This window comes from Python bivittatus, unplaced genomic scaffold (assembly GCF_059951505.1).
Source record: "Python bivittatus isolate LINGU-HERP-01145 unplaced genomic scaffold, Pbiv_v1 ctg000160_np1212, whole genome shotgun sequence".
Classification (NCBI taxonomy): domain Eukaryota; kingdom Metazoa; phylum Chordata; class Lepidosauria; order Squamata; family Pythonidae; genus Python; species Python bivittatus.
In genome coordinates this window covers 1,274,896-1,301,814 of record NW_028277076.1, presented here as the reverse complement: position 1 = coordinate 1,301,814, position 26,919 = coordinate 1,274,896, and the positions used below count along the sequence as shown (strand labels likewise).

The 26,919-nt window shown below is 47.2% G+C and overlaps 1 protein-coding gene across 7 annotated transcripts in view; it reads left to right on the top strand.

Annotated features, from left to right (window-relative positions):
- Positions 1 to 2,834: 2,834 nt before the first annotated feature.
- DENND1A (DENN domain containing 1A) overlaps positions 2,835 to 26,919 on the top strand; it is a 144,830-nt gene continuing 120,745 nt past the window's right edge. For 2 of the 7 annotated variants that reach the window (XM_088146868.1, XM_088146866.1), the window contains exons 1-2: positions 2,835 to 3,046; positions 12,057 to 12,121. In XM_088146868.1, coding sequence (XP_088002994.1) covers positions 3,030 to 3,046; positions 12,057 to 12,121 — 82 coding nt within the window. In that variant the 5' untranslated portion in view covers positions 2,835 to 3,029. The remainder of the gene's footprint in view (positions 3,047 to 12,056; positions 12,122 to 26,919) is intronic. The other 5 variants (XM_088146871.1, XM_088146870.1, XM_088146869.1 and 2 more) reach the window with 3 other exon arrangements.

Genomic DNA, 26,919 nt, shown 5'->3' with positions numbered 1-26,919 from the left:
GAGGGACAAGGCCTGGATTCACACATGCTAAGCCATAATTTCTATGTCTTTTAAAACAAACCACAACTGGCTGACTTTACCCAGCATACCAAGCCAGAAAGCCATTTAAAAGGGCGCAGGTCTGAGTCTGTGCACCGCGTAGTGTGCAATTCAAAGGAACTGCTTTAGCACAGCGGTTGGAGGAATGTTAAGATGGAAGACCCAGAGGCTTTGCAGGACCAGGACCTCTGGGAGGAGCCAGAGGCAAACAGCTGGAGAAGGGAGGACATTGGAGGAAGAGAGAACAAGCCGGCCAGGTTTAAACTAGCAACAGCTGCAGGGAGATTCCCAGCTAGCAGATATAAGCGGGCTCACTGCATCTCCTCTCTTTTGCCCGCAGCACCTTTCCTTAGTTCTGCTCAAGGACTACCAAGCCCACGCACCTGATCTCTGCCCTGCCTTGCTCCCCTGGACTTGCCTTTGCTGCTATCTGGTTCTCTGCCAAGGAATTCTGAGCTTCCGGCCTCTAAAACTGGAATGGGAACCAGTTCAGGACTTCCTGAACTCTTTCTTCAGATGCAGCCTGTTGATGCTCTGTTCCCTCTCTCGATTCAACTCTCCCTGTATATTACATGTTCCTCCAAGCTTGTGGGATATGAGTAGCGGGTGTTGGGTCTAGATTAGAGATCCTGATTTGCACAGGGTAGTGAGAGCACATCTGGGGTGGAATTGGGCTTTGGTTAGGTTTGTGATAAACTGGCCAAGCTGTGTCGAAACTGATGTTGCCATTACTGTTAGCAGGGAATGTACCCCACCAAGGCTGAGGGCCTATTTGCACCTTCTCTTCTGCTAAAAAAAAAAAAAAAAAAGTTTATGTGAAAACCTTGACTGGCCACAGTTAGGATGGGCGGTCTAGAGATAGGGGCCCATGGGGGGGGGGGGAGAAACCTTTTGCCTATGTTTACTTTAAGTGTTTAGTTTCTCTAGTTTCTAATTCTTATCCTTTTCTGGGTTCTCTAACATCTGAAAAGGAATAACTTTCCCAAGCTGGTTGCCTCCAGATGTGTTAGGACTACAACTCCCAGGATTCCCAGCTGGTGTTTGGCCCAAACCCATGGGGAGGGCATTCAAAATGAGAGATTACTGGGCAGATGGTTTTCTATCAGCAGAAAGAGGGTGGTGTGGATGGCCGGGTGTGAGAGAGAGTGACACCCTCCTGTTGAGGGGAGTCTCAGATCAGTCACCTACATAGAACAGGGATCCATTTCCTTCCTCCTCAGCGTCTGAAACCAATTTTTTTTTATTTATAATTTTTTTTATTCAAGCCTGGATGTTTTCCTCCCTCTTCTCTTAGCTCATAAGCCAGTTTTACTACTCAGCTATGGGAGCTTTTCTTCTTAATAGGTGGGGTAAAGAAAAACCCTGCTTGAAATAAATCAGCAAGTGCATTTGCAAGGAGCCTGTAATTTCCTTTCTTTCTGAGCGCCTCGAGCACTGAGCCAAGACTCTCCGTCCGCCCCTCCAAACTCTCTCTGGACAGGGTTGGGGGCTTCCGCGTCACACATAATCCCACATTGTGTGTTTCTGCTTGGAAGTGCCTCCTTTTGTTCGAGGCTAGGTGCTCAGCCCGGGCAGGGGCCAGACCCCGCTGATCAGCTCCCCTCTGCAATGGAGCCTGACTCCCCTGGAGCACCGTCGCCCCGCTGCGCTTCTCCACCACCAACGGGACCCCCTGCTCCACTCACGCACTCAGCCCCGGGTCTCCAAAGTCCCCGCTTTGCCCTCGGCCACGGTCAGAACCACGGCCCGGGAGCCGCACGCTGGCTTCCTGGGCGGGGTGCCTACAGCCCCGCAGAAGCCCCCCGTTGCTCCTTTTTCCAGGCTGCTGGTGGAGGCGGCCGCCTCGCCAGCCTTTCTACCGGTGGGGCGGGGGGGAACCTTGCTAACAAAAGCTGCTCGAGGAGAAATGATGCGTAGAAACTCGTCTTAATTAGCACATGGCAGCGCCGGAGCCGTGGAGCTAATTACGGATGGGGGGGAAGGCGGGTTGCTTGGAGGGCCTCCCCCGCAAGAAGCAAACGCGGTTTCTTCCTCTACGGCGTTGCGGAAGGAATGCGGGGGAAGCGGCGCTGAGCGGCCTTTCGGCTTCCCGCGCCGCTGCCGGAGTCCCTGTTCAGTTGGTGCCATCTCTGAATTGGGGGAGGGTTACTTGGGGGGCGCGCCCCGGAGCGCTGCTGGCGGGAGGCCGCGGCTGGCAGGGGGAGGCGCTCTGTGCATGCTCGGGTCCCTGCCGCCCGATCAGGCCCTTCCCGTGGGCGGGGGGGGGGGGGGTGTCTTCCGGCACAAAGGAAATGTTGCCATCCGCCCTGCGTCGTTACATTCAGACTGGAAACAATCCGGCGGCTACTCTGTATCCGCTGCGGTTTGGCTACATTGTAGCTGTAGAAAGGGGGGATCCGAGCCGCGGCTCTCGCACTACAGCACTCATCCTCCCCAGCCAGCCTCCCCCACCTGCCGCCCCCTCCCCGGGCCTGCAGACTACAGTTCCCATGATCCCCGACCTAGGCCGCCTTCCCTCCTCTTCGCCCGGCGCTCGCAGGACGCGCCGGACTGCAACTCCCATCGAGCCCAGCTCTCGACCCCGTTGGCTGGGGATGGCGGGAGTTGTAGTCCGCAACACCTGGAAAGCTCCGAGCTGGAGCACCGCGCCGCGAAGAGGCGGCCTCCCCTTTGGGGAGAGGAGGGCGCTCTGCGCGCCCTTAGGGGGAACGCCCGCCCCTCCTCGGCCGGGCGGGCTGGGGGCTGCAGCGACCCTCCCGCGGGGGAGGCGGCGGCGCGTGGGGAGCGACTTCCGGCGGCGAGACTACGTTTCCCAGCCGTCCCCGCGCGCGGTTCCGGTTCGCTGCTGCCCGCTGGCTTGTCCGTCTGTCGGTTGCGCCGCTGCCTGCTGAGTCCTTCGGACGAGCAATGGAGTGACCCTCCCCCAGCCGGAGCCCCGCCCTCCAGCCCGCCGCCGCCCGCTCGGGGCCCATGCGGGGCCCTCCGCCGCCATGGGGTCCCGCATTAAGTGAGTTTGGGGCGGGGTGCGCACAAGCCCGGGCGTGCGGGGGTGCGCGCGCGTGCATGCATGTGCGCCCGCGGGGAGGGGGCGTCGGGGAAGGAGCGCCGGCCAGGCTGCCCCTCGCAGAGCCCGGGCGGGGTGGATTGCAGCCCCATCATTCCCAGCCCCCGCTGGCTGGGGACGATGGGGGCGGGCGGGCGGGTTGGGACCGATGGCTCCTTGTTTCTCTTTCTTCTGCCGCGTGGATGGCTGGCCCAGACCCCCGCCTCATCCTTGGGATGATGGGTCTCTCTGCGCGGCGGGGGAAGCCGGGCGGCTCCGAGGTGCGTTTGCCCGCCTCGCTGCACTGTGGCGGGGCTCCTTGGCAGCAGCGCAGCAGCGGGTAGCCCTCGCCTCTTTGTGGGGTGCGCGCAGCAAATGCCCTTCGGGGAGACGCGTCCGGGAAACGCGTCGCTCGGGCCGGAGCAAAAGCAGATCGGGTTTCCCCTCGGCCAGCGGCCCCCGCGGAGGTGCGGGCTGGGGGCGTCTGCAGCCTCTCTCTGGGCTTGCCCGTGGAGGATGGAAAGGGTGGCGGGCTGGGTGGCTGGCTGGCTTGCAGACCGTAGGCCTGGGCCGTTCAAGGGGGGCGGGCCGGGGGAAAACGGTCCGAGGCGTGCTTGTGGTCAGAGGTGTCTGGGGGAAGAAGAGGAGCCCGAGTGGAGGAATGCGAGTGGGTGCGTGCAAAGGTACGCCTGTATTTCTTACCTGTGCGGGGAATAGGCATGAACTCTTTTTCTTCCCCTTTGAGAAAAATGTGCAGAGGGGCCCCAAGTTGTCACCCTTGGAACCCGAGCAAAAGCCGTTTTGGGGAACTGTCTCTTTCAGCTGTTTGTTTTAACCTTTGTTTCTCCTAAATGCTTTTCTAGGGATTCATTTTTAATCCTTGTTTAGTCTGCTGGGTGCAAAGCCCGGGCGTCCTTGGCTCAGCCTCCTTAAGAGCTTGTTTTAGGTGTGTGCGTTTTCAAAGTAGTGTATTTAATTGGGCTGGTGCTGCTAACCCAAAGTCTGAGAAACTGCTAGAGGAACCCTGAACGTCAGTGCCTCAGTTTACCAGCAGCTGAATTCAATTCAGGGCTCAGCAGCTGAATTCATTTCTGTCCCTTGAGATGTCAATGGGTTGGGACGGGCAGCTGGGGTGGTTCTGCAACCTTTGCTTGCCAGGAAAGGCTTGGTCTCAGGAGCGTCGTGGTTAGATTGCTGTAAAGTACTCTTTGTGGGTCTGCCCTTGAAGACCGTTTGGGAGTTGTTGATGGTACAGGTTGCTTTGAATAACCTGCAGAAACAGCACTGCCCTTACATAGTTGTTGATGCACTACCAGCCAGAACTCTCAAGATATTCTTATTATGGTTGGCCGCGCACTCAGCCAGATGTTTAGACTGGATCTGGCATTTTTATCCACCTACCGAGTCCTTCCCAAGGACCTGGGATAGGCAGATGTTCTTGTTGGATGGTGTTAAAGGCATCGTTGCAGGATATAAGCCGTTCCAAGTAAAGCTGGTTTTGCAATGGACTTATTATTATTTTAAATGTATTGGCCACCCAACTCCGGTGGACTCTTAATAAGACTTTTAATAACAATAATTAAGGCTCTGAAAAATTCAGGACCCCAGTGCTTGAGTGAGTGAACTGCTTTTCCATAATTCCCAATTACGCACCTTCCCATAATACTAGATCTGCAAAGGGGGGTGGGAGAGGGGTCTTTGGTCTTCTGGCTCCCTGGTGTTGGAACACCTTTCCTCTTGGGGGCACCAACATCATTTACTTTTTAGCACCAGGTAAAAAACATTGTTTTACTCTGGTGTCTGGAACTTTACAATCAAAATTTGGCTGTGTTCCATTGTCCCACATAAAAACCTGTGCTTTTCTATTAAATTGTAGTCCTCGCTATTCTAATCTTTTAAAGAATAGTTTATTTTTATTTCGCATTAGCGTTTTATCCTATGTATTGTATGGATTATAACCTGTTATGAGATTTCCAGGGCAATAAATGGGGGTATAGCTAAGCCCTAGCCATTCAGATTAATTTGCCTGCAATTAATTGTGATTAATTGTTTTCAAGATGGCGAAATTAATGGGCAATCAGGGTGAATCAGGGCCTTGTCCGGGGTGAAACAATTTCTACAAGTGGTCCTGTGTTGGAGCACTATTTTGAAATAATCCAGCCAGTTGTTAAACCTGTTCCTGCCTTTTTTTTCTCTCTCCTGCTGTCTGAACTGTGTTTTTCTCTGGAATCTGATAAGCATCAGTTGCTCAGCAATTTTAAAGTTTGTAGCAAGTTCCCAAAATACCCCACGTAGAGTTTGATTGATTTGATTGATGTCCTGCCTTCCTTTCTCAAGAAATCATCCAAGGAAACTTCAGCCGACTGTCTCGAGGAGAGCCTAAATTTGAGAGAGAAGTGAGGAATCTAAGACGCTTTCTTGGAGCAAGCTGGACCCGGTGGCCGTTAGCTCAGAGTTCTGCCGGTCCCCTCTTGGACGGCTGCTAATGGGGGCCGTTTCTCGAATCAGAGGAGGATTCCAGTTTAGGTTTCCTCAGTTTGAAGATCCTCTTTTCATCTTTGGGTGCTGAGTCACCCAACGCAACGGGAAGGATGTGAGCTCGAGACGCTCAAGGGAATCCGGACTTGTCCCAGCTGACGTTAGCTTTTCTGCAGAGAATTTTGCAGACAAAGATTTGGGAGCTCTCATGATGTCATTTTTTTTAAACTTGACAGTTTAAATCTGATCTCTCGTTTGACCTGTGACTTTTCTCCTTGCGTACCTGCTCTATGACGCTGGCCACTTGCCACAGAATTTGCACTCAGTCCTTTTCGCCTATGTTACATCTTCGTCTTTGGCATGAAGTCTCCTCCTCCTCCTCCTCCTCCTCCTCCTCCTCCTCCTCCTCCTCCTCCTCCTCCTCTCCCCCCCTTTACTGCAGGTACGGTCTTAGGAGGTGGAAAGCATTTGTAAATTGGGGGCGTGAATAGATAAAGCAAAGATTCTACAGATTTTTGGAACATGGTCTGGATCTGCAACATTCATCGGTTAAAAAGAAATCAGTTGGAAGTGCGCCATCTGCGGCCAAGGGAGGGCATGAAAGCTAGAATTATTATTTGAGAAATAAACAGGGCCAGAGAATCCCTTTCTCGTTATCCATGCAGAAAATCACAGCAGTGTTACTTCTTCATATAAAATTCCTTGCCCTACGAAGTTAATTCCCTTCCTTCCTTCCTTCCTTCCTTCCTTCCTTCCTTCCTTCCTTCCTTCCTTCCTTCCTTCCTTCCTTCCTTCCATGGGTAATGAAGACTTTTCTTTTTGACAAAGTTTTAAAGAATTCCATTGCCTAATTTATCCTCTACTTGTTAGGAGTTTTTCTTTTTCCTCTTAGGCTTTCAGTCTGGTCGCTGCATTTCAGCGAAGGAAGGAAACTGCCAGATCAGGGTGGTAATGTAAAATATTGCCTGGGTGGTAATCGAGCAGAAGGTTGTTTAGCAACAAAGCGAGTGTGAATTCTTCCCTAGTAGTGGGGAGTAGCTTGGAAACACGACAGTAGGAGACGATGCTTGTTTGTGGCATCTTCACGATGTGAAATTGCTAGGAGACGGAATTGCTGGAATGCGGGTCCTGAAAACGAACTCCAGTTGGAAACGCCATAACGGAAGCGTGTTCAGGAGCGAGCGGCATTGATTTTCAGCATGGGGTTTAACTCCAGATAAATAGCTTGGAGATGGTGCTTAAAGCAGAACCTTAGCAAAGCGTGGAGCTATATAGGGATTGACTGAACCAGAAGAAACTACTGAAAAGATTTTGAACTTGTGTGGGGCCTGAGGCCAAACTATGTGGCCATTGCTGGGGGCTGACTCTGTTCTGTTAATTCCAACCTGAGCGAGTTCCCCATTCCCTGGATGGGGAAAAAAGAGTGCAAAAAAGGTGACTGTCTTGTCCAAAGCTTCAGATCTCTGGCAGGTTCACTCCTGATCGCTAAAGCTTTCCAGTTTTAACAAGGTGATAAGCCATCGCTGCTCATTTCTCAGCCTCAGCCTTCCATAAGGGTGAAATAGTTCTAAATATGCCCAGCCCTGTGCATTGATGTTACAGTGATGGCCTGGGACATTTTGCCTGTGGAAATTTGCAAGCAGGTTTACACCTCTCTCCCTCAATGCCTTTGGGGATTGACGTTGCTTCTGTTGCAAAGATCCGAAGGGCCTTGTGGAAAACAAAACAGGCTTGCCAGCCTGGAGCCTGCCCACCTCTGTCTTCAAGAGAGCCACTGAGCTTGCGAGCAGAGTCTTTGTTTAAGAGGTATTACTTGAGAGGGCAGACAACGATGCAACTCAGGTGTCAGAGGCCCAGGTGCGCAGCCTAACTGGTGTCCGATCCAAAGGATGCACGGCAGACTGATCAGGAACACAGCTGGAATCCAGAATGGACCAGGGGTCAGAGTCATAAAAGCTGTTAAAAACTGGACAGCGACAAACTCAGAGGTTCCCCAACATTTCTGACAGTGTGGCCTTAAAGAGCCAAAGTCAATGAGGTGTTGTTGGGCAGGCCATGGATGGAGTAACTGAGGAGGAGAGAAGGTGGTCGCTTGAAGTCTTCTGAGGTGGAAGGAGGAGAAAGGGCCTCTCGGTTTGGCCTTGGGAATCTAGAAATTGACAATCAAGAAAACTGCTCTTCTGTCCAGAAGTGGAGTGGGTAGCTTCGCCTGGTCGAAGATTGTGCAGAGGAAGCACTAAACTGCTGAGAAAATGGAAGTCGGGTTTGCCAAGCCAAACCTGGCTTCAGGGACATCTCCTTCCATGCCAGGTTGGGGGGAAGTGAAGGCTGCTTGAACCCCATGTTCACTTGGTTGTCCTCCTAGGGCAGCGTTTTTCAACCTTAGCAACTTTAAGATGTGTGGACTTCATGTCCCAGAATTCCCCAGCCAGCCACGCATCTTAAAGTTGCTAAGGTTGAGAAACGCTGCCCTAGCATCTTCAAGATCCATCACTGATGCTTTGGCCATGCTTCCTGGAGATGGGAAGGAACTGGCTGGGCCAGATTGAGGATGGACTTGTGGCTAGCTCTGAACGACGGAGATTAATGTTTTTATTGTGCGCCACCCAGAGTCACGTTTTGGGAGATGGGTGGCTATATAAATATGATGAATAAGCAAATAAAATGTTGGGATGGTTAAGGCGATTGAAGGCAACCCGCTGAAGACATTCAAAGTGAGTAACGCTGCTGGATTCTACAGGTGGGTCTGCCAAGCTCCTATGCGTCTGGAGGATGTTTTAGGCCCTGAAATATTCATCGTGAAAGCTACCTTGGAGGGTTGACCTGAATCATCTTTCTTTAGTTTTTGAGCAAGAAGATGCTGGTTGTGTTCGTATGCGCTTTGAAGTGCACAAACTCTCCAAACGCATTTTGTCCAACGTGTTTCAAGGACCTCGCTCATGAGTTTAGGGGAACCCCGTGCTGTGTGAAGCCAGAATATGGGGTTAATTGAAGAGACTCTGGATTGTATGTGAGCACAGCCATTCTGAGGATTGTACTGCTGGAAAACAATGCTGAGTTCCCTTCTTCCCCAGGGGGTTGGGAGGGTGGTCGTCTCTCAGCACTCCCTCCTTTCCCCCACCAAAAAAACATCTTTATCTGTCTTTGCTAAGTAACTGAGGTAGGTCTTTTTCAGGCTGTACTGGCAGCAGTGGAAGGAAATGACCCAATTGTTTTGCTCCAGCTGTCACCCAGGAAGGTCCTCAACGGGAAAAGATAAATGATGTTGAAAAGATGCCTGCCTTCTCTTCCTGGGGAGGCCATCCCGCTTTAATTCTCACCTTTCCTGGATTTCAAACTCTGGTGTACATGCAAGGAGCAGGCCGTAGGTTGGATGTCAGAGCCTCCCAGTAGGATGGGATAAATCCCAGCCCAGCCAAACGTTCCATGGTGGCTTTGAAAAGGCCTCCCCTATTCCCTAACACCTTGTGTTTGAAAGCTTGAAATGAACATATTATCTGGCTTTTTTTCCTGCAGTGGCTCTACCTTAGCAATTCTTGCTGGGTTTCATTCGGTCTCCCATCCAAGTACCGGCCAAGCTTTTCTGAGGTTAACCAAACTCATGACTCCCCTATGGTACAGAAGCCCAGAAGAAGATAGCAAGCAGTAGGGATATCCTGGTTGGGTATAATAAACCAAATATTAGATAATGGGTCATCTGCATGTCGTAGATCCATGGGCTGGGTCTGTCTCGCCTGGCATTTACTCAAAGGGTTTGCATTATGGTGTCAGTGGTTTAGCTCTGAGGCTTCCCAGCCATGACGTTGAGCATTCAGATCATCAAGGGAGAAGGTCCATCACAAGAACACAGGTGGTTGGTGCAAGAGAAGCAGGATGTCGGCTTGTTGATCCCTACTAACCATAGATTAGCAGTGGTTCCTGAGGCAAGATGAGGGGTTAGCCTGGCCCGGCGGCAAAAGAAAGAGGGAAATATAGAAGTTGAAGAGAGAGGTTACAGAAACTCAAAGCAACCACCTGGGCTGACAAGTCTCAAATTAACCACATTTAATGTTTTGTAGCTTGCTGAGTCACAACCTAATTACCATTTGTATATGGTCGTGTATGTATTTGATACATTTCGAAGCTGCTTGTCAGTCTCAAGGGCGCTGTTCCCCATGAAAAAATAAATAGCTAAAAGAAAAATAAGCGCCATACAGAATATAAACTTAAACACGGGCACAAATAGAACACACACAAATAGTGTGTGGTCAGTTGCCATAGGGCCCAGCAGAAAGTGTCATCTCACCAACCACAATTGATGCCCTTAACCCTTTCTGTCCCCCTCTGGGTTTATTTTCTTTGCTGTCCTTCCTTTCTTGTGTGGTTTTTGTGTTTTTCGTCTTGGTCTTTGTTTTTAAATGTTTTAACAATTGTAAACTGCCCAGAGTCACTGGGAGTTGGGTGGCATATAAATGTTTTATCATTATCACTATTATTATTATTATATGGGTAATCTACAATTAGATTCACAGTTGAAGACTGGTGGAAACTTAATAATTCAAGTCCTTTCTTCTTCTTCTTCTTCTTCTTCTTCCTCTTCCTCTTCCTCTTCCTCTTCCTCTTCCTCTTCCTCTTCCTCTTCCTCTTCCTCCTCCTCCTCCTCCTCCTCCTCTTCCTCCTCCTCCTCCTCCTCCTCCTCCTCCTCCTCCTCTTCCTCTTCCTTCTCTTCTTACTACTACTACTACTAGTACTACGAGACAAGCTTGTCAGCTTCCTGGGACTTTGCAACTGCCCGTCTCCTGGGTTGTAAATCAGAAAAATCCTGTGGTCAGTGTTAAGTTCTTAGTGGGAGGAAGACTATTCCAAATTTTGAGTACCACAAGCAAAGAGGGCGATCCCTCTGGTCACTCTCTGCCTGACTTCCAATTTTATTTATTTGCTGGATCGATATTGCGGTCTAATATTTACTTTGTTCTTGTGCCTTAGAAGAGATTGCACTCATTCCTCATTCAGTTCCAGGGCTGAACTGGGCTATATCTGCTTAGAATCTTTCAAATGTGGGCTTTTTCGGCCTGGCGCTCGGTGTTTTGCCCTGGAGTTAAGGGAGTCGTGCTTCTGAACCACCTGGGGGGCAACAAATGGGGAGGAAGGGGGCTCAGGATCTGGGGCAAGGGTTGCCCCGCGCCCGCTCCTGAGTGTTGGGTGAGGAGGCGTCCTGAACCACCAGCCCATTTTGCGCACCCTCCGGCGCCTTTGGCAGGAGGCTGGGAATATCCAAGCGCACACGTTTAGCTAAAATGAAAACAGGACTCGTGCACTGTGGGCCCATTTTTAAAACTACTCCAGGAGGTGTTGAAAGGCTGCCTTGGTTTAATTATAGCTACTGTTAAATAATGTGTTGCAATAATTAATCGTCAACTCTCTGCTTATAGGAGAAGGGGGAACCAACAAGCGTACCAGCAACCCCAGCAGACGGTTTTACTGCGTCTGTTCCTTCCTTCAAGACTGTGATTGTTCAAGGGGTTTTTCTTTTCCTGTTGGACTCGGGGCTTCCTGAAAAATTGCCATTGCCCTGTTTGCCTTACGTAAAAGGATAAAAGCGTTGCATTTTCTTTGATGGCACTTTCTGTCTTTCTCTTTTTAATTTAACGTCTCCTGGATGCGAACTGGTCTTGTGCCTCCAAGGGCGGTGGGTCTGGGTTTTACCTGATGGTGATCACAGTTGGCAGAGGCCTGGCAATTCTCTGAGGGCCGTGCTGAGGCAGGGCTGTGGATGTGGGCATCTCACAGCGCTGCTGAAAAGCGCTTTGTAAAACTTCTTATGCTCTCTGAGTGATGGAAAGGAACACTTCATTAAGTGTCAGATCGAAAAGTATAGACTGCATTAAAAAGGGCCTTTTATAATCATCTGTGCCAAGCCCAGGTTTGGATCTCATATGAAGGGGGCTAGAACAAATAAATGGAACTCTAGATAGTGGGGCTGAGCAAGGCTGGGGCTGAATGCTGACTGGCAGGAGAGGTGGCTGATCTTGGTTGCTGGGGAAATTTTAAAAAAAGGTTCCTTTGGGGAATGCCCCAAAGTTTTATGAAAGAGGAAGGGAGGGGAGGGGAGGGGAGGGGAGGAAGGAAGGAAGGAAGGAAGGGGGTTGAAGGAAGGAAGGAAGGAAGGAAGGAAGGAAGGAAGGAAGGAAGGAAGGAAGGAAGGAAGGAAGGAAAGGGGTTGAAGGAAGCTCAGAGACCTGGTACTGGGGATTATCTTATAGGGTTGGAGAGAAAAGTTGGGTAGACCTGCATCTTAAACTGGTCACCAAGGACCCCCGTGTCCAAAGAAAAGCACCCCACATAGACTTTCGGTGTGATGCTCAGCCCTGTTGGACAACAACTCTTTGGGGAAGGCAGGAGTTAGTCTCTTGGACACTACTTAAAATTATTTTCTGTTTTCATCTACATACTTTTAAGAGCCCTGTATCCGATGAACCTGTCTAAAGAGCGCTGCTTACCTTTTTTTCTTTTTCAGGCAAAACCCAGGGACCACGTTTGAAGTCTACGTTGAAGTGACCTATCCTTTGGCGGCGGGCACAGGTAACGTACCTTGGCTGAATCACGCCTAAGGGGTTTTGCTTGGGAGCAGGGGAGGCGGAAGGACTCCGCGGTTGCCGAGAGTGCCTCTGAGCTGAGCTGGAAATGCCTGCGTTTCTAGCCTGGTCCCTACAGCTCCTAGGATGGGATGGCAGCCCCGCATGTCGGGAGGGTGCCAGCTGGAGAGGGTGCCAGTACGGTTAGCTCCAGTGAGGAAAATGGATATTTTGCACGAGCCTATCCAGATTGGAAGGCCGTCCTTAAAACAATCCTTGCTCCAAACGTTGGCTTGAAGAACCAGGTTGATTCAGTTGCAAAGATCTGATTTCAGTTGACTGCTTTTCGTGGGGATCAACCTCATCTCTACTCCTGATTTTATGATAACTTTGGGGGGTAGAGGTAGCCAACCAGCAGATGTCTTGCTTCTACAATCTGAAGTCAATAGTGGGCTGAAGAACCTTATATTCCCAAAGCTTAACACGCACACGCACACACACACACACACAGGAAATATAATCCTACAGTGAATTTAGTGTCTCCTAGTAAACTTTCCTTTGAAATTTGTGCATCCCTGGAGGATTGAATTCCCCACTGGGTGAAGGTAGGTTACAAAGTTCTGAAATCTTGCCAGGCTTTTCACCGAAGAACTTGGCCAACATTTCGCTTAGTAAACGCCAGAGATGCTCTGGGAATTTCACGTTTGGGGTCTCTTCGTTCTGCGGATGAGTCTTTAGCCAAGCTGAGGTTTTCAGCAGTGAAATCATCCTTGTGTGTGTCTGTGTTTGAACTAGCTTGTAACTGAAACCACAGAAACATAAGCAGCTGCTTTAGATATGGGTCATTTCTGGCGGGGGAGCTCAGAATGTGGACCTTCTTGTTCCGGAAGGAAGTCGTTGTCCTTAGAGTTTGTGGCTTGAATCAGCGGTAGAAATGAATTGGATTACGATGGCTGCGCTCTGTGACCTTCTTCCTCAGGCGGTTTGATTCATTTATTTAGCTATTACGATCATTTTTAATAACACCCGACCCAAAGATTTTGGACAGGCTGGTTAAAGAAAAGACACTATCTATTGATCGATGACCAGAAACCTCATATGGACTTTTTGCGTAAAAATGAGAAAAAATGAACCTGTGATTTATAGTTTTGATGATGAGACAGGATAGATTATAGAAAGAAGAGGAGTGTGACGTAACTTGAGAGAGAGAGGTTAAAGTAGAGTTGCACTTATAACCGCTGTGGAGGATATCGGAAGCCCCTTCTTTGAATCTTTCTTCTATTTTTCTTGCACTTTTTGTTTTCTCTTGGGTTTCTTTTTCTCTTTTCTTCTTTATATTACTTTGCGTTCGTTTTCGTCTTCTTTTTAAAAAGTGTTAATAAAAATGATGCGTAAAAAAGAAAAACAAAGATTCTGGGCAGGTGCCCGCCAAGTACAATAACATCACCACGTGGCCCTGTAATGCCACTTGCCGTCAAAAGCCCCATTTAAAGAGGGGAGGTTCTTGCCATCTTCTCAATGCAGAAACGAGGAGGCGTTTTGAGGGGCATGAGATGGGGGCACCCACCAAATAGGCTGTTCAGTTCTCCGCTCATCACCTGCCAAGGCGGGACGGTCGTTGACCTTTGCTGGGTGTCCTCACCGGGCAGCAGAAACATAGCGGGCAAGGGGGGCCCCTGTGCCAGCAGCACTGAACCAGCCAGAGCTTTAGAATGATGCCCAGCACTTCGAATTCAGCCCAGAGTCTACTGGGAACCAGTGCAGGGACCGGAAAGAGGCCTCATTCAGCAATAGGGGCTTTGCTGTGCCACCAGTCTGGCCTCCCCATACTGACTACAGCTCACCAAATTTGGTGCCCGCGTGGCTAATAGTGAGGATCGACCTTAGCGCTGAAAGGGAGCTGCCTTGATGGCCAGGAACAGGAAGCATTTACAAGATACAGTGTGATATTATTATTATTATTATTATTATTATCATCATCATCATCATCATCATCATCATCATCATCATCATCATTATTAAAATATAGGAGGTAACCCATTGGGGGGCGCTGTTCCTAAGGCACCCAGGGCAAAGTTGTGTGTGTATGTCTAAAACCAGGTGCGTGCTCCATTTTCTCTCTCTTTCGCACCCCCCCCCCCAAACTTTGGCCTTGTTAGTTTCGATTCTGCAGCCCTGAATAAGTTCTCTCGTATATTCTCCTAATAAATAGACTCATCGTTACGGAGAAAAAGTGAAGGTAACCTCGCAGAAAAAGCACACACGCGAGAGGAAAAAACAGGACGCTCCAGCCTGGGTCCTCTTCCGCTGCCCTCCACTTTCTAATGGCCTGTTCTGTTTTCTGAAAGGAAGCTGTCTGGTGCCACGGGCCCAAAATGAGCTCCTATCTGAATCCGCCGATCTCCGAGACCCCTGCAAAGGGTCTGGCTTGTTAGAAGGCGGAGAGGAGAGGTTTTGGTACCGCAGTGACTAATAGCCCAGGGGAAAAAGTGCATTTGTTAGTCTAAAGGAACTGATCAAAACAAGTCACCAAAGCCGGGAATATTTGAAAGAAAAAAAGCTCTGAAAACTGTTTTTTCTCTTTCTCCCCCTGCACAGGGGGCTTTTGTATGAGGGTTGTGTGTTAGGGGTGTGCGCGCGCACGGACGCTTGCAAAGAAGACATCAGAAAGGGGTGTTGGATCTTCAGCGTTGCCATGCGAGGACCTGTGCTTTTATCTTTTTGTATGAGCCACACAAAACTCTCGCTGTGTCTTCAAGGAAGAGCTAAAATGGTTTAGTGCAGATAAAGTGTTCCTTTCATTTTTTCCCCCCTCTTTAAAATGATAACAACAGAAAAATCTGCACACACCACCGCTCGAGTTAGAATGTGTTCTACAGCGCTGGGATAAAGCTGTTACAGGTTTTTCTTCTTCTTTTTTGACAAATGTCCCCCAGGATTCATAAAGGAAGCGGCATTCAGCCGCCTGGTCTATAACAAAGGCATTTAAAAGAGACTGGCAGCAAAGTTTCTCTGGGTGTTTCTTCGGCTAAACACAACACTCGGTTGAATAGGGAGATGAATCTTCCCCAGGAAATTATTAACTCTGAGGGAGTTTATCATTGTTTGAAAGAATGGGCCCATTTGCATTTGAACTGGTTCTCAGTCTACCTCTGAGACTTAATCTGGTTCCTGCTGGCAGACGAGGTGTACTTGGTGGAACTCAGAACTCCCTACTCCAGCTTCTGACCTCTTTGCAATAACATCTTTCTTGCCTTGGTAGATCACAAGAGTTCTGTCGTAAAACTACCCAAGCTTTGGGCTCAGCAGAGAAATAAAGAAGGTAGGGCTTGCCCAAGGGACCACCATGGGTGGAATCGGGCAGATTTTGGTGTGGAGAAATGGGAGGAACCCAGTTCCTGGCTCTGGATGACATCTGAAGGGCTTTCAACGTCACGCTCTTTTGGGGTGGTGTGAAACATAAGACGGAGGGAGTCATCTTTGCTTGGGGTTAAAGGTATAAATGTGGTGCTGCACTGGACTTCCAAAAATGTGGAATTTGAGAATCAGGGGCCTCCTTGCCTTTCTAAAACTCGTCTGGCTGCTTGGACACCTCTGCATCTTGGGGCATTGCAAGTCTGGAAGTTTGAAGCTCTCAGCAGGCATGCCCAACGCTGGTCCTCTTGAAGGGACAGAACACCATGCCATAAAGCCATGGATGTCATTTAAACAAGATGTGCTTTATCTGGAGTGGCCTTGAGCATCCTTGCTCAAACGGTGGGGCGAAAACATAATCAACAAGTGACTGAATCCAATAAACCCTGTAAAAAATTAAAAGCGTCCTGCTTCTAACACAGGGTGTCCCCAGAGTCAGATTTTGGGGCAGCCTGAGTTGTTCTCTGTTTCAAGCAGTAGAGTGCCAGAATCATGGCTCCCGAAACTTGGGTGAAAAAATAATCATCTAAAACGCAAGAAAGCAGGAACAGATTTCTTCTGTTCTGCAGCCCCACCAAAGCAGCTTGAATCAACACCCGAGAGGCTTTGCTCAGCGGAAGGCCAGGCCGCTCTCTCTGGGCTCCTGCTGATCCTAAAACTCAGAGCCCTTGATTCAAGGGGCAGGATTGTCTTCTGTGGGTTAGGGACACAAGTTCATTGCCATGAGGTGTATCTCCCCACAGGTTTCTCTGGAGCCCGTTTGCTTTTTGGGGTTCCAAAGAGGTTCTGCACCCCAACCTGTGGTCTTTATGGAAAGCATCTGGGCGGATAAAGCTCTGGATTGGCCGAGGATTTTAATCATATTCTGACTCCTTCTTGCTGGATGCCCCTTCAACATTTTGCACGCCCGCTCGGCTGCCTGGTGGAAAAGCCCTTCACGTCTGGCCATCAAGCAAGCCAGCGAGGATTTCTCGGTGCTCTTCCGGCTCAGAATTCAGATGGGGAAAGTCTGGGATGAAGAGGGTGTGCGTGTGCTTGAAATGCTGCTGGAAACGGTTTGCGTGTTTACGTGCTGTTTTTTAAATCCACCATGGCAAGTTCTTGGTGCCACTTGGCGTAGCAAACCGTTTTTCCTGGCGTGTTTAATCCCAAACAGGAAATCTCTCTGTAGAAGTGGTCTTGGTCACAGGACTTTTGCAAAGGGGGAAAATCTCCTTTTGTTGATTTTTATATTTTTAACAGAGTTTGACGTCTTCATCAAGTTCACAGCGGGCCAGCTTTGTTTGCTAAATGTTGTATGGGACACCCCCCCTTCCATTGTTTCAGTAAAGCAGTAACGGGCTGATTCTTTCTTTCTTTCTTTCTTTCTTTCTTTCTTTCTTTCTTTCTTTCTTTCTTTCTTTCTTTCTTTCTTTCTTTCTTTCTTTCTTTCTTTCTTTCTTTTCTTTTCTTTCTCCCACAATATGGCCATTGTCTGGGGTCGAATAATTGTGGCCGCTTTTAGCGCAAGGAGAACCAAGTCTTTAGTTTTGAACAGATTTCTTCTTAGTGTGAAGAGAGACTAATCCATGTAAATACAGAGCTGAAATAAAGCTTTACAGGGAAAGGGGAAAGGCCGCTACGCAGGAGGTTACAGGTCAGCAATTTAACCTTTGGCCTAACAAATACGAAGCATGAAAGTTCCTGAATTGGTTTACAAAGGCAAACTCCTGTGATCTGTCAGTTTTTCTTTTCACAACAGAGACAGACTAGAAATCAGACAATGCCCCCTTAGCTGAAATTTCACCGTTAAGGTTGAAACTTCTTCGTTGGGAAAAAAATATTTTTTTTAATGGTGTTTTTAAAAAAGTTTTTTTTTCCAAATCCTCCCCCCCTTTTTTTGTCTTTAAAAGTGCTTTCCCATGCATTGGGACAGGTTTGCATCTGCAAATAAAACGGAGAGACTCCACTTCAGATATTGTTGAGTATTTGGGAAGCCCTCTTTGCAACTGAGTGTTTGTGAATGGGCTTGTTAAGATTTGGGAGTTGCATTGAAATAAGTAGGGTCCCCCCACCCCCTCCCCACTTTTTGAATAGTGGGTAGATTTTTTGCTTCTAGCAAAGGGAAAAAAAGGTTTAATGCAAGAAGTATGGTTTTAAACTCTGATCTTTCCATTCACAAAATTTGCAAACAGTGTTCCGTGTTTGTGCTTATTTTATTCAACAGGTAATCTTGTTAATGAGTGTTAATTTTTGCTTTAAGCTTAATGCATGTGAGGTTAGCTGTTATATCTCACCATACTGAATTCTGAGACTGGGGCAAGAACTTTAATTAGGGAGTCATTAAGATTAAGAGGGAACAACTAATGACTTTAAAGTAGATTCCCCATAGGGTAATGACAACGATTAAGCTGTTTATTTTGTACAACCATATTTGGCTGTTGACTTGCATGTCCACAGTTTGCAATGGAGGTTCTTCCCGATGCAGCGGGATGGATATTTCTGGAGGTCTGCAAGAAAAATAACACCCAATGCTAGCTATTCACACAAAGGGCATTTTAAGGTCCCCCAAATATGCAAGCTTTTGAAAGCAGCAGCGAATTTAGTTTGGGCAAAATGCATAGAATACAGCCTTGGCTAATTACGGAATTAATTAATTAAATTAATTAATTAAAATCGGTGGTTTTAACTTCAAAGCTAAGCCAGCGTAAAAAGTATCAGACGGAGTGTTCTGCTCCTGTAAACCTTTTTGTCTCCTGGTGTACTTAAGATGTGTGAGTTTAGGATTAGTCTTGGGGCTCCTGTATTTAAGAAATCACATTTTCATTCTTGGTTCCCTTTTGATTTCTGGATTGCACTGTAAATAGTCTCGGTGCACAAAAATTACGATTTTAGTTGCACAACATGAAATGCTCTCATTCGGTGGCTCACAGCTCTAAGTCCTTCCTTCCTTCCTTCCTTCCTTCCTTCCTTCCTTCCTTCCTTCCTTCCTTCCTTCCTTCCTTCCTTCCTTCCTCCTCCTCCTCCTCCAAACACTAAATCTTGTCATTTTCAGTAGGATCAGAATAGATTCGATTTTTTTCAGAGGCTCCTACAATGGCTTACAACGTTTTCTAACAAGGGGTCCTTGTCCTCCAGATTGCAATCGAAAAGGCCTGACGCAGGACGAAATTTGGGCCTGTGGGCAGGGAAGGGGAACGAAAGCAAAGATAGGTACGAGTTCTTAATTTTAAGAATTAATGACCACTGCAGCTCCTGAAAAAAGTTCAAGGAAACAAGGAGAACTTTCCCCTGTATATTGCTGGTCCTTGTTTGAGAGACAGTTATACACCGATGGGAGTGTTTTGAGGGGACCTTTGTTCGGGGAGGCTTCAAATAATCCACCAGCCACCTTTTTTGAACATTTTTCCCCTGGACCATGCTAGAAACAGGGTGTTCTCTCTGTCTAGAAGTGAGAAAATTGTATATATGCATACATTTGTACAATTCCTTTGGAACTTGTATTGCTATCTTCTGTGTCAACCAGAAGCCATGTCCCAATTTTTCCCTACTAGACCTTTTAGCGTGCCACACTGGAATTGATTTGAATAAGTGGGTCTCCTCACTGGCTTCCTGGCATCGAATAAGTATTGTGGTTCGCACTGTCCAGTCGCTTTCTTTCACTTGCCCATGGAATGGCTGAACCCCCCAAGAAACCTCTCTCTGGCTTCTAGAGCATTTCATCCAAGCAGGGACCTCATCCTTTCTCGGCAAACCAGAATTTGGACTGAGAACTCTGGCTGATGACCCAGGCTAGTTAAGGGGAGCAGATTAAGATCTGGGGTGGAGGTACCTTCAGAAAACTATGAACACGGGTTCCCTGTTGGTTTAACCGATGTCGATCTGAGCAAGCGAAGCACCGTTGAACCAGCCAAGGAGTTTGCAATGTGAAGGTCGTCTTATAGATAAAATTGCCAACGTTGCTGTGGTTGGCATCTGATTCTGGTGAGTCAAAATTTGGCACCTGGCGTAGAGGAAAGGGGGTACAGTGGGTCTCCCGTGGACAAGTCAAATGGGAGAATTGACACCTTTTAAAAGAATCATATCTTGCTCTTGTTTATTTCCGCTTTTGAAAAAGCGAATGACCTCATTGCAGCTTCTCTGTAATTACCGTGTTTAAACTTCTGTGCATTTTTTTTAGTTTAAACAGCCTTTGTTTAAAAAAAAAAAAAAACAGCCAAAAGAAAATTAATGAGAAGAGAGAAAGGGACATGAAAGAGGCTTTCCTTCTGATTGCTGTGTTAGAACTCTTGCCTGAAAAATAGGTTATATTTCTTCTGTTTGCCGTTGAATCCTCATTAACTTTACATTTTAATGATGTCCAGAAAAAAAACGTTCTATTATATAGCACGTAGCTTAAAGGGAAGATTAGAGGACACCTTTTTAACTGTATTATAAATAATGGTAGGCTATAGGTTTTTTTTAAATGCCTAAATGCTATCCTGTAGAAACATTTTCCCCATACTATTTCTTTTTTCCCCCCTTATCTTTCATCCTAATTTTAACATAATTATAATATCATGCATTCCCTTTTTGTACTGCAATGATGTTCTCTAAAACGGTTCATGAATGATCTCCCTCCCTCCACCCACATTGCTTGCCAATTCAGGTTTTTAATTTGTGGTGGCAGAGGATAACCATAATACCCCCTGCCTACGTTTTAGGTTCCATTACCTTAATTGAAAAATAAAGATTTTAGTATTGCTGGAATATAGCAGCCTTTATGGGATATGACATTCCCCAGTGGCTTGGCCGTAACTGACCTGACCTATCGGGAGGGCGCCAGGTTGCAGAAGGTTGGTTTGCAAGACTGTCACCTGGCTAAAGAAGGAGCAGGTGCTTTGCTACAATCAGGGTCCACAGCTGTTTCCCAGCTGCAGGTAAAGCTGCTAGAAGAGACATGGCCAGTGCTATCCAGAATTGGCTGTTTTGACATGAATTTTGGGGGCAGGACCTTGGGATGTTGAGGGCCCTCAAATTTGATACCTCTTGCCAACAGCTCCTTCCCCTGATCCTCACAATCCTTTTGCACACATAGACATCCGAAGGTATTATGTGAATACCTACATGATACTGCAGACTGAAATGTGCAGATTGAGTGTGAAGATGCTGGACAAAGTCATAGAGGGTAATGTAAAATCGTCCTCAGATGGCAATGTTCTTGTTCAGCTGCAGCCTCCAAAGCCAGGTTAGATGCTTGGTTCTTGTTTATGTTTGTAGTTGGTCCAAGTTTCATACAGGGCTCAGCCTCTAGCACTGCCAAGTCAAGCCAGTAGTTGTCCTTTTAGGAAACTCATGAGTTTAGTCTGGAGCAGATTATGGCTTGAAGTGAAAGTATGTACCAGTTAGGGTTACTGACTCATTAATTTGACTGTTGTCTCTGTCCTCTGCTCCGCTGGAAGTTAAAGCATCTAGAACTTACAGCAAGTATCTTCTTGCTGTGCCTTGAGGGTACTACACACAGCTCCTGAAGCCTGTTGGAGAGGTTAGGCTCATCAACAGCTCTTCTTCCTGTTCAAAGTGCGACTTATGGCAGAGTGGACACAAGTGATAGTATGTTTTGGTCCATGGGCTGTGCTGTTTCAACCCACTTCAGCCATGCATGTTCAGAACATGGGCCTGTCTGCAGCAGTGGTCTGTTTGCTAGACCCAGCTTGGTCTAGCTGCAGTGCCAGAAGACAGCTCTTCTTGAAGCTCTGCTTTCAAGACCTTCTGATCTCATGCTGAGATGAGGCACCTCATCATATTCCTCATGTTAATTTTTTTACATGAGCTATTACTCTCATGGAGAACGGTGTCTGGGCCTGCTATGTGAGCTCATGGGACTAGAATCCATGTGTAAAATGCATTCACAATTTAAGAATGGAGAAGAAAAAGAGAATTGTGGTATGTAAACGTCCATGGACCATTAGTAGAGTCGATCTTCCATCTCTTGGTCTTCTCATCTCCCATGAAGATTGGTCAAACTCAAATCCTAGGGCCATAGCAGGACAACCACCTTGACCTATGAGCCACCTTGATCAATGAGAGGGGCATATTGCTTTCCCACTGGAGACCCCCACCCTCATGCAAGTTTACTTCCTTTGCTCCCCTCTCTTCTTACTAGTTGTCAGCCTCGCTGTTTATGGCCCAGTTCTGTTCCTTCTGCCCCTGGTCTGTTCAGATCCTGTCCGCCTTTCTTTTCCACCCCATTTCCTGCTTTCTGTTCTTTATTGTTAACTTCTAATTATCAACAGTATTTCGCATTCCACTTTGCAAAGCTACGTAGACAGGCTGAGATAATGGTGAGGTCTACTTGAAAGGAAAAAAGACGCATTGAGAATTTCTGGTCCTCTGTTCTTCCCTGGCATGCAGTTGGTAATAATCATCATCATCATAAAAAAAAAAAAAAAGGGAATGTGCTTATTGAGACTTATTGGCCAAATGCTTCTCATCTGGCGCTTTCCACCTAGTTATGGGTTAATGATAGTGGATAGAAGAAAGATTCCTTGCATTCATGCGCCTAGGTTTCTTTCTCCCAGCTTCGTGCGCTCAGCATCACCCTCTCTTTTTGCTTTATTTCTGAAGCTTTGTCTTGCATAATGGGGAAGACATTTGTGTGGGTCTGTTTCTCCCCCCCCCGCATGTTCACATTCAAGGAAGTTACTCTAGAGAAACCACAAGTAAGAGCTATTTATGTCCCAAGCTATTGATTTTTAATTAATGTTGCCTAGGCTGATGCATATTGGCAAAATTGCTAACAGCTTGTGGCATTTTTTAAAACTAGCGTCTTTTTTTTTAGTATTTTGACAGCGTCATTCAGATCTCGTGATAAAGTACCTCCGTCAGGTTAAATGTGTTAAAACATTGAGCTGAAAGAAGTGGATGTAACGTTAGGGCTGCTTGGAAACCTTGATCTGCTGTCAAAGTATTTAAACAATTTAGTGTTCTGGTTTCCTAGCTTCAAACTGCTTCTCAAATCCCCTTGCTAATTAATCCAGTTAATTCTTTGTAGGCCTGAGTCTCTTCGCTTAGCTTCCATAATTTAAAACTCACTCTGGGTTTAGAGGAAATCTGGAACCTTTAAGGAAGATTGTGTATGTGTGTGCGTGGCAGATGTGAATGCCATTTTATTTATTTGTCTTTTATGAAGAGCTGGGCACATGTGCGTGTCGTTTTTATTTTATAGCCTGCACATTATGGATTTTGAAGGCGACGAGTCATCGCATAACAGGGTGGAAGTGCCTTTCCTGTTCATAGGCACTCTTGAAGGAGCCAAAGTGACCGGGTGACTGAACTGGACATCTTGGGTCTTATGTTTGATGGGCATGCCAGTCTACAACATGAAAGGAAGCCCAACTGAATGAGAGGATTGGCTTCAACAGTGTTTCACGATGTTGCTTCTGATGCATTAGCTTCTTGTAAACAGCTGCGGTTTATTAAATAAATCATACTGGCCTGATTCACAAATCATGCTAAGCCATTAACCAGCTTGTGTGGTCTATCAGGGTACGTAGTCCAGACCATAGGCCTACTCTGGACCATAGAAGTTCCCCATCCAGGAGTTGTTGTTTAACAACATCTGGCGGTTCACCATTTCCCACTCCAATGAGGGAGAAATGAGGTTGGGTGAATGTGTTGACGCCTCTGTTGGAAAGTACTCTGGTAGTTGCATCGGTGTTAATCCATATTGCTTATGAAAGAGGGGTTTGCATCCAAGCAGGCGTATTTATGGGATTGGAGGAAGTTTGGCAATGTCTGCCCACTTTCTCTTTGAAGAAGGAGCTACACAAAAGATGTAAGCAACTGGCTGGTAAGACGTGTGCTCTTCTTCCTACAAGAATCTGAAACTCTGTAATTGCATTTAATGAGAAATTATAATTGTTCCAAAGCTTTTGCCTTGGTTTTAAGAAGGGGGTGGATGTGGGAATGCCAGTAGCAGTTGGTATATGGGTACATTCATTGAGAAGACCATACCCAATTTCTACACAAGGAGCCCATTTTCACTGGGAAGACCACGCACGAGGCTTCATTGTGTGGCCAGCAGGTGCCCTGTTGGTGTACTGGGAAAAATAGGAATGCAGTGAGCATTTTCACTGATCCTAAGTTCAACCTTTATAGGGAAGAGGCTGAAAGAACGTCTTTCTTGGATTGATATGTTTAGCATCTTGAAGGAAACAGTAATAACCTGTTGGTTGCCTGGGAGAGCAGAACAAATGCTTCAGGTTTTTTTTTTTCCTAAAAAGGTGGGATATAAATAATTATGGTGAATAAATAAATGTCCAGATTGCATAACAAATTGGAATTCTGTTGAAGAGACTGGGCTGAGTAGCCTTGTGGGAGGAAGCAGGACTGTTGGAGAGAGAGGGTACGATGGGAAACAATTTTCTGTGCTCGCTTTGGTGACTCCAAATCTTTGCTAGCAGGAAAAATGAAGATGATTTCTGTCAACGTATGGCCTAGACCAGTGTTTCTCAACCCTAGCCGCTTGAAGATGTGTGGACTTCAACTTGAATACCCATGCTGGTGGGGAATTCATGGAGTTGTTCCCAAGGCTGAGAAACACAGGTTTAATGGAATAGGAAAAGAATAGGACCTCTAGATCCAGACCAGGGTAAAATTGCCATGGAAGTTGCAGAAACAAAGCAAACGTTTACCTTTTGTGGCTCATTTATAGTGTACGCTGCCCAGAATCATGTTTGGGAGATGGGCGGCTATATAAAGGTGAGGAATGAACCAGTAAACAAGGGGAGGTCCTAACAGGGCGGAGAAGGACGCTGAATGAAAGTAGACAAGCCCCAAACTTTGACTGGAAAAGAGTCCAGTTTTTTCTATACCCGCTTTTGATACGTGTGGTGGTTCTTTGGAAGCCTCCCTCCACAGTGGATTTCTTCAAAGATTTTAAGACGCTTCATTCTTCTTCTGCCTTTCTTGTTGGTAACTAACATTCGGTTGCTCGGCTGAGTAGCGCCATCCAGCGATGCGCGTAGAGTTGCACCCGTGTGGAGACTTACTTTTGATCGCAGAAACTGACGTCCTGGATTCCAACTGGTTTCTCTCTCCCCTGTGTCAGCCCCTACCACAAGTGTGCGTTGGTATGAATGAAGCCCTTGCCTCGTGCGTAGGTCTATCCACGTCGCACGGCTTGGCCTGGGAATGTCTTTCCCTAACAGTGGGCTTTGTGCTCGAGAAACATGGCTGTGTTTCTACCAATCTGGCCACTTCAGAGTTCACCCCCTTCCAAGATCATTAATGAGTCTCTAAAAGGACACGCAGGGTCCAGAACAAATTCTCGGGCGCCCTGCTGGTTTCCTCTCTCCGTTGAGAAAATTGGGCATTTATTCCTGTCCTTTGTTTCCGTATCTTTTCGCCAGTTGCTGATCCATGAAGAGACCCCCCTTTTTCATCCTCTGTCTTCCACTTAACTTCCTGAGAGCCTGCGCCAAAATAGTTCTCCAGGGTTGTTCTGGAAATTCAAGGGGTCCACAAACCACCCGTAACCATATGCTTGTTGGCGGGTTAGAAGGATTGCTTGTATTTTCAAAGGTTCCCTTTCTTTTCATTGTAAGGCTGTTCAGGTTTTGAGGGGGTTGTTTTCCAGGCTGAGCTGGGCATAACAATTGCAGCCTTCACATGGGGCGGGGGGGACACCCATCCACGTGGGCTGAAAAACGTGCAGAATGTAAAAATATAAGTTCCCGGCCATCCCGCTTAATACCGTGAATACCGAAGGCACCCAGGCTCCGTGGGTCCACCCAATCTACAAACCGAGCAACAGTTTTTAAAATTTTGATTCTGGCCGGCTTAGTTTACGTTGCAACAAAGAGAGAGAGAAGATTCCTTCATTTGTAGAAGTGTCATTTTAAAAGGTATTCTGGGATGAGGGATTAAATATCAAGGGAATTGTTGCAACCTTCACCGGTCATAACGTTGTGGTTTTAATTCTGTATCTTTTCCTATTTTTGTTTCTGGGGCCTTCCTTCCTTTTCCTGTATAATTTCAGTTCATCTTTGTCTATTTAGCACCACGCTGCAGATTTTATGGGCTTTTTGTCTATTTGTTATGCCCTGGTTAACATGCCTATTTTAGAAATCCCTGTTCAGGTTGTGTTTTGTGTTCTGAAAATAGGTTTACTTTTTAAACTCAGCTAAGGTGCTTTCTCTCATGTTCTGCTACTGTTGGTCATAAACAGAGATGCCTTTGGATACAAACGTCTTTCACTGGGACTTCTGAAAACCTTTTGGCAACCACCAGGCACTTCTCCTCGGAGATCTTTTCCAATTTTTGGAAGAGAGTTCCCGGTGCAAAAAGTGCACGGCAGAGGCCTGCGTTATGGAAACGTGTACACCGTAATGGCGTAAGTGTTGCCTAAAGGCTTACAGACTTTAAAAAAGAAAAAAAGAAAAGGAAGGAAAAGGCAAATGGATGTGAAAATGGGCAGAAACAAACTAATTATCGGCAAGGCGAGAAACGGATCAAAAACGACTTTGATAGAGTTGCCATAAAAAGTCGATGAACATTGCAAGCTGATCTTGAGATGCTACATTCCTCCATTTGCACGGACATCATTCATGTCTTTAAGTGGAGCATATCTGCAATTCGGTGCCTAAAGGTTATTTAACTGGAGGGAGGAACGGTGCTAGGAAATCTTGCAGGGCATCCAAGGTCTTGTAATGGGTGTATTGATAAAACATAATGGCTCCCACGTCTGTTGTGCTCAGTGACCCCATTCAGGCCCCGTAGTAAGCCTGCTTATATTTAACCACCAGTGTCTCCAGAGGTGGCTCCCTGTGAAGGTTCAACAGTCAACCCCTGCCCCTGGATTGCCTTTCAAGCTCTGGCAAGTTCTGGCCAGAACGGGCCAAAGAGAAGCAGAACATCTGTTCCTCGGGGGGTTCCAGCTGAAAGAATTCACCGAATCATGGTCAGCGAGCTTAAAACGAAGCCCACATTGGTGGCTTGCAACAGCACGCCTGGGGTATGGGAACTGCAGATCCATTCACGGTTAAGCCATCAGCGAATCTCAGGGTGTGGTCTGAATGCGCCCACCACCCAGGCCAGGTTGGTGATGCAGGATTCCTGTCCTCCCCAGCCGCCCTATTTGCACAGAGACGAGAATATGGGAATGAAATATGGCCGGATCAGCCAAGTCACGGCCCTTCCTTCTGAGGCGGGAAACCAGAAGAAAGAGAAGCATCGTAAGCGTTAACAAGCTTTCTGCTGGGCTGTTAATTGGAAGAAGCGAGAGATGCTGAGGGTTGTCTTGGGTTAAGGAATGTGGAGTGGGATAAGGTTTGGCAGTATTCCCCATTTCTCTGTGCCAGCTTTCCAATGGAGCCTGTGTTAGGGCCCCGTGGCTCTCTATTGGCAAAATGGCACAGGACCTTTATTCGC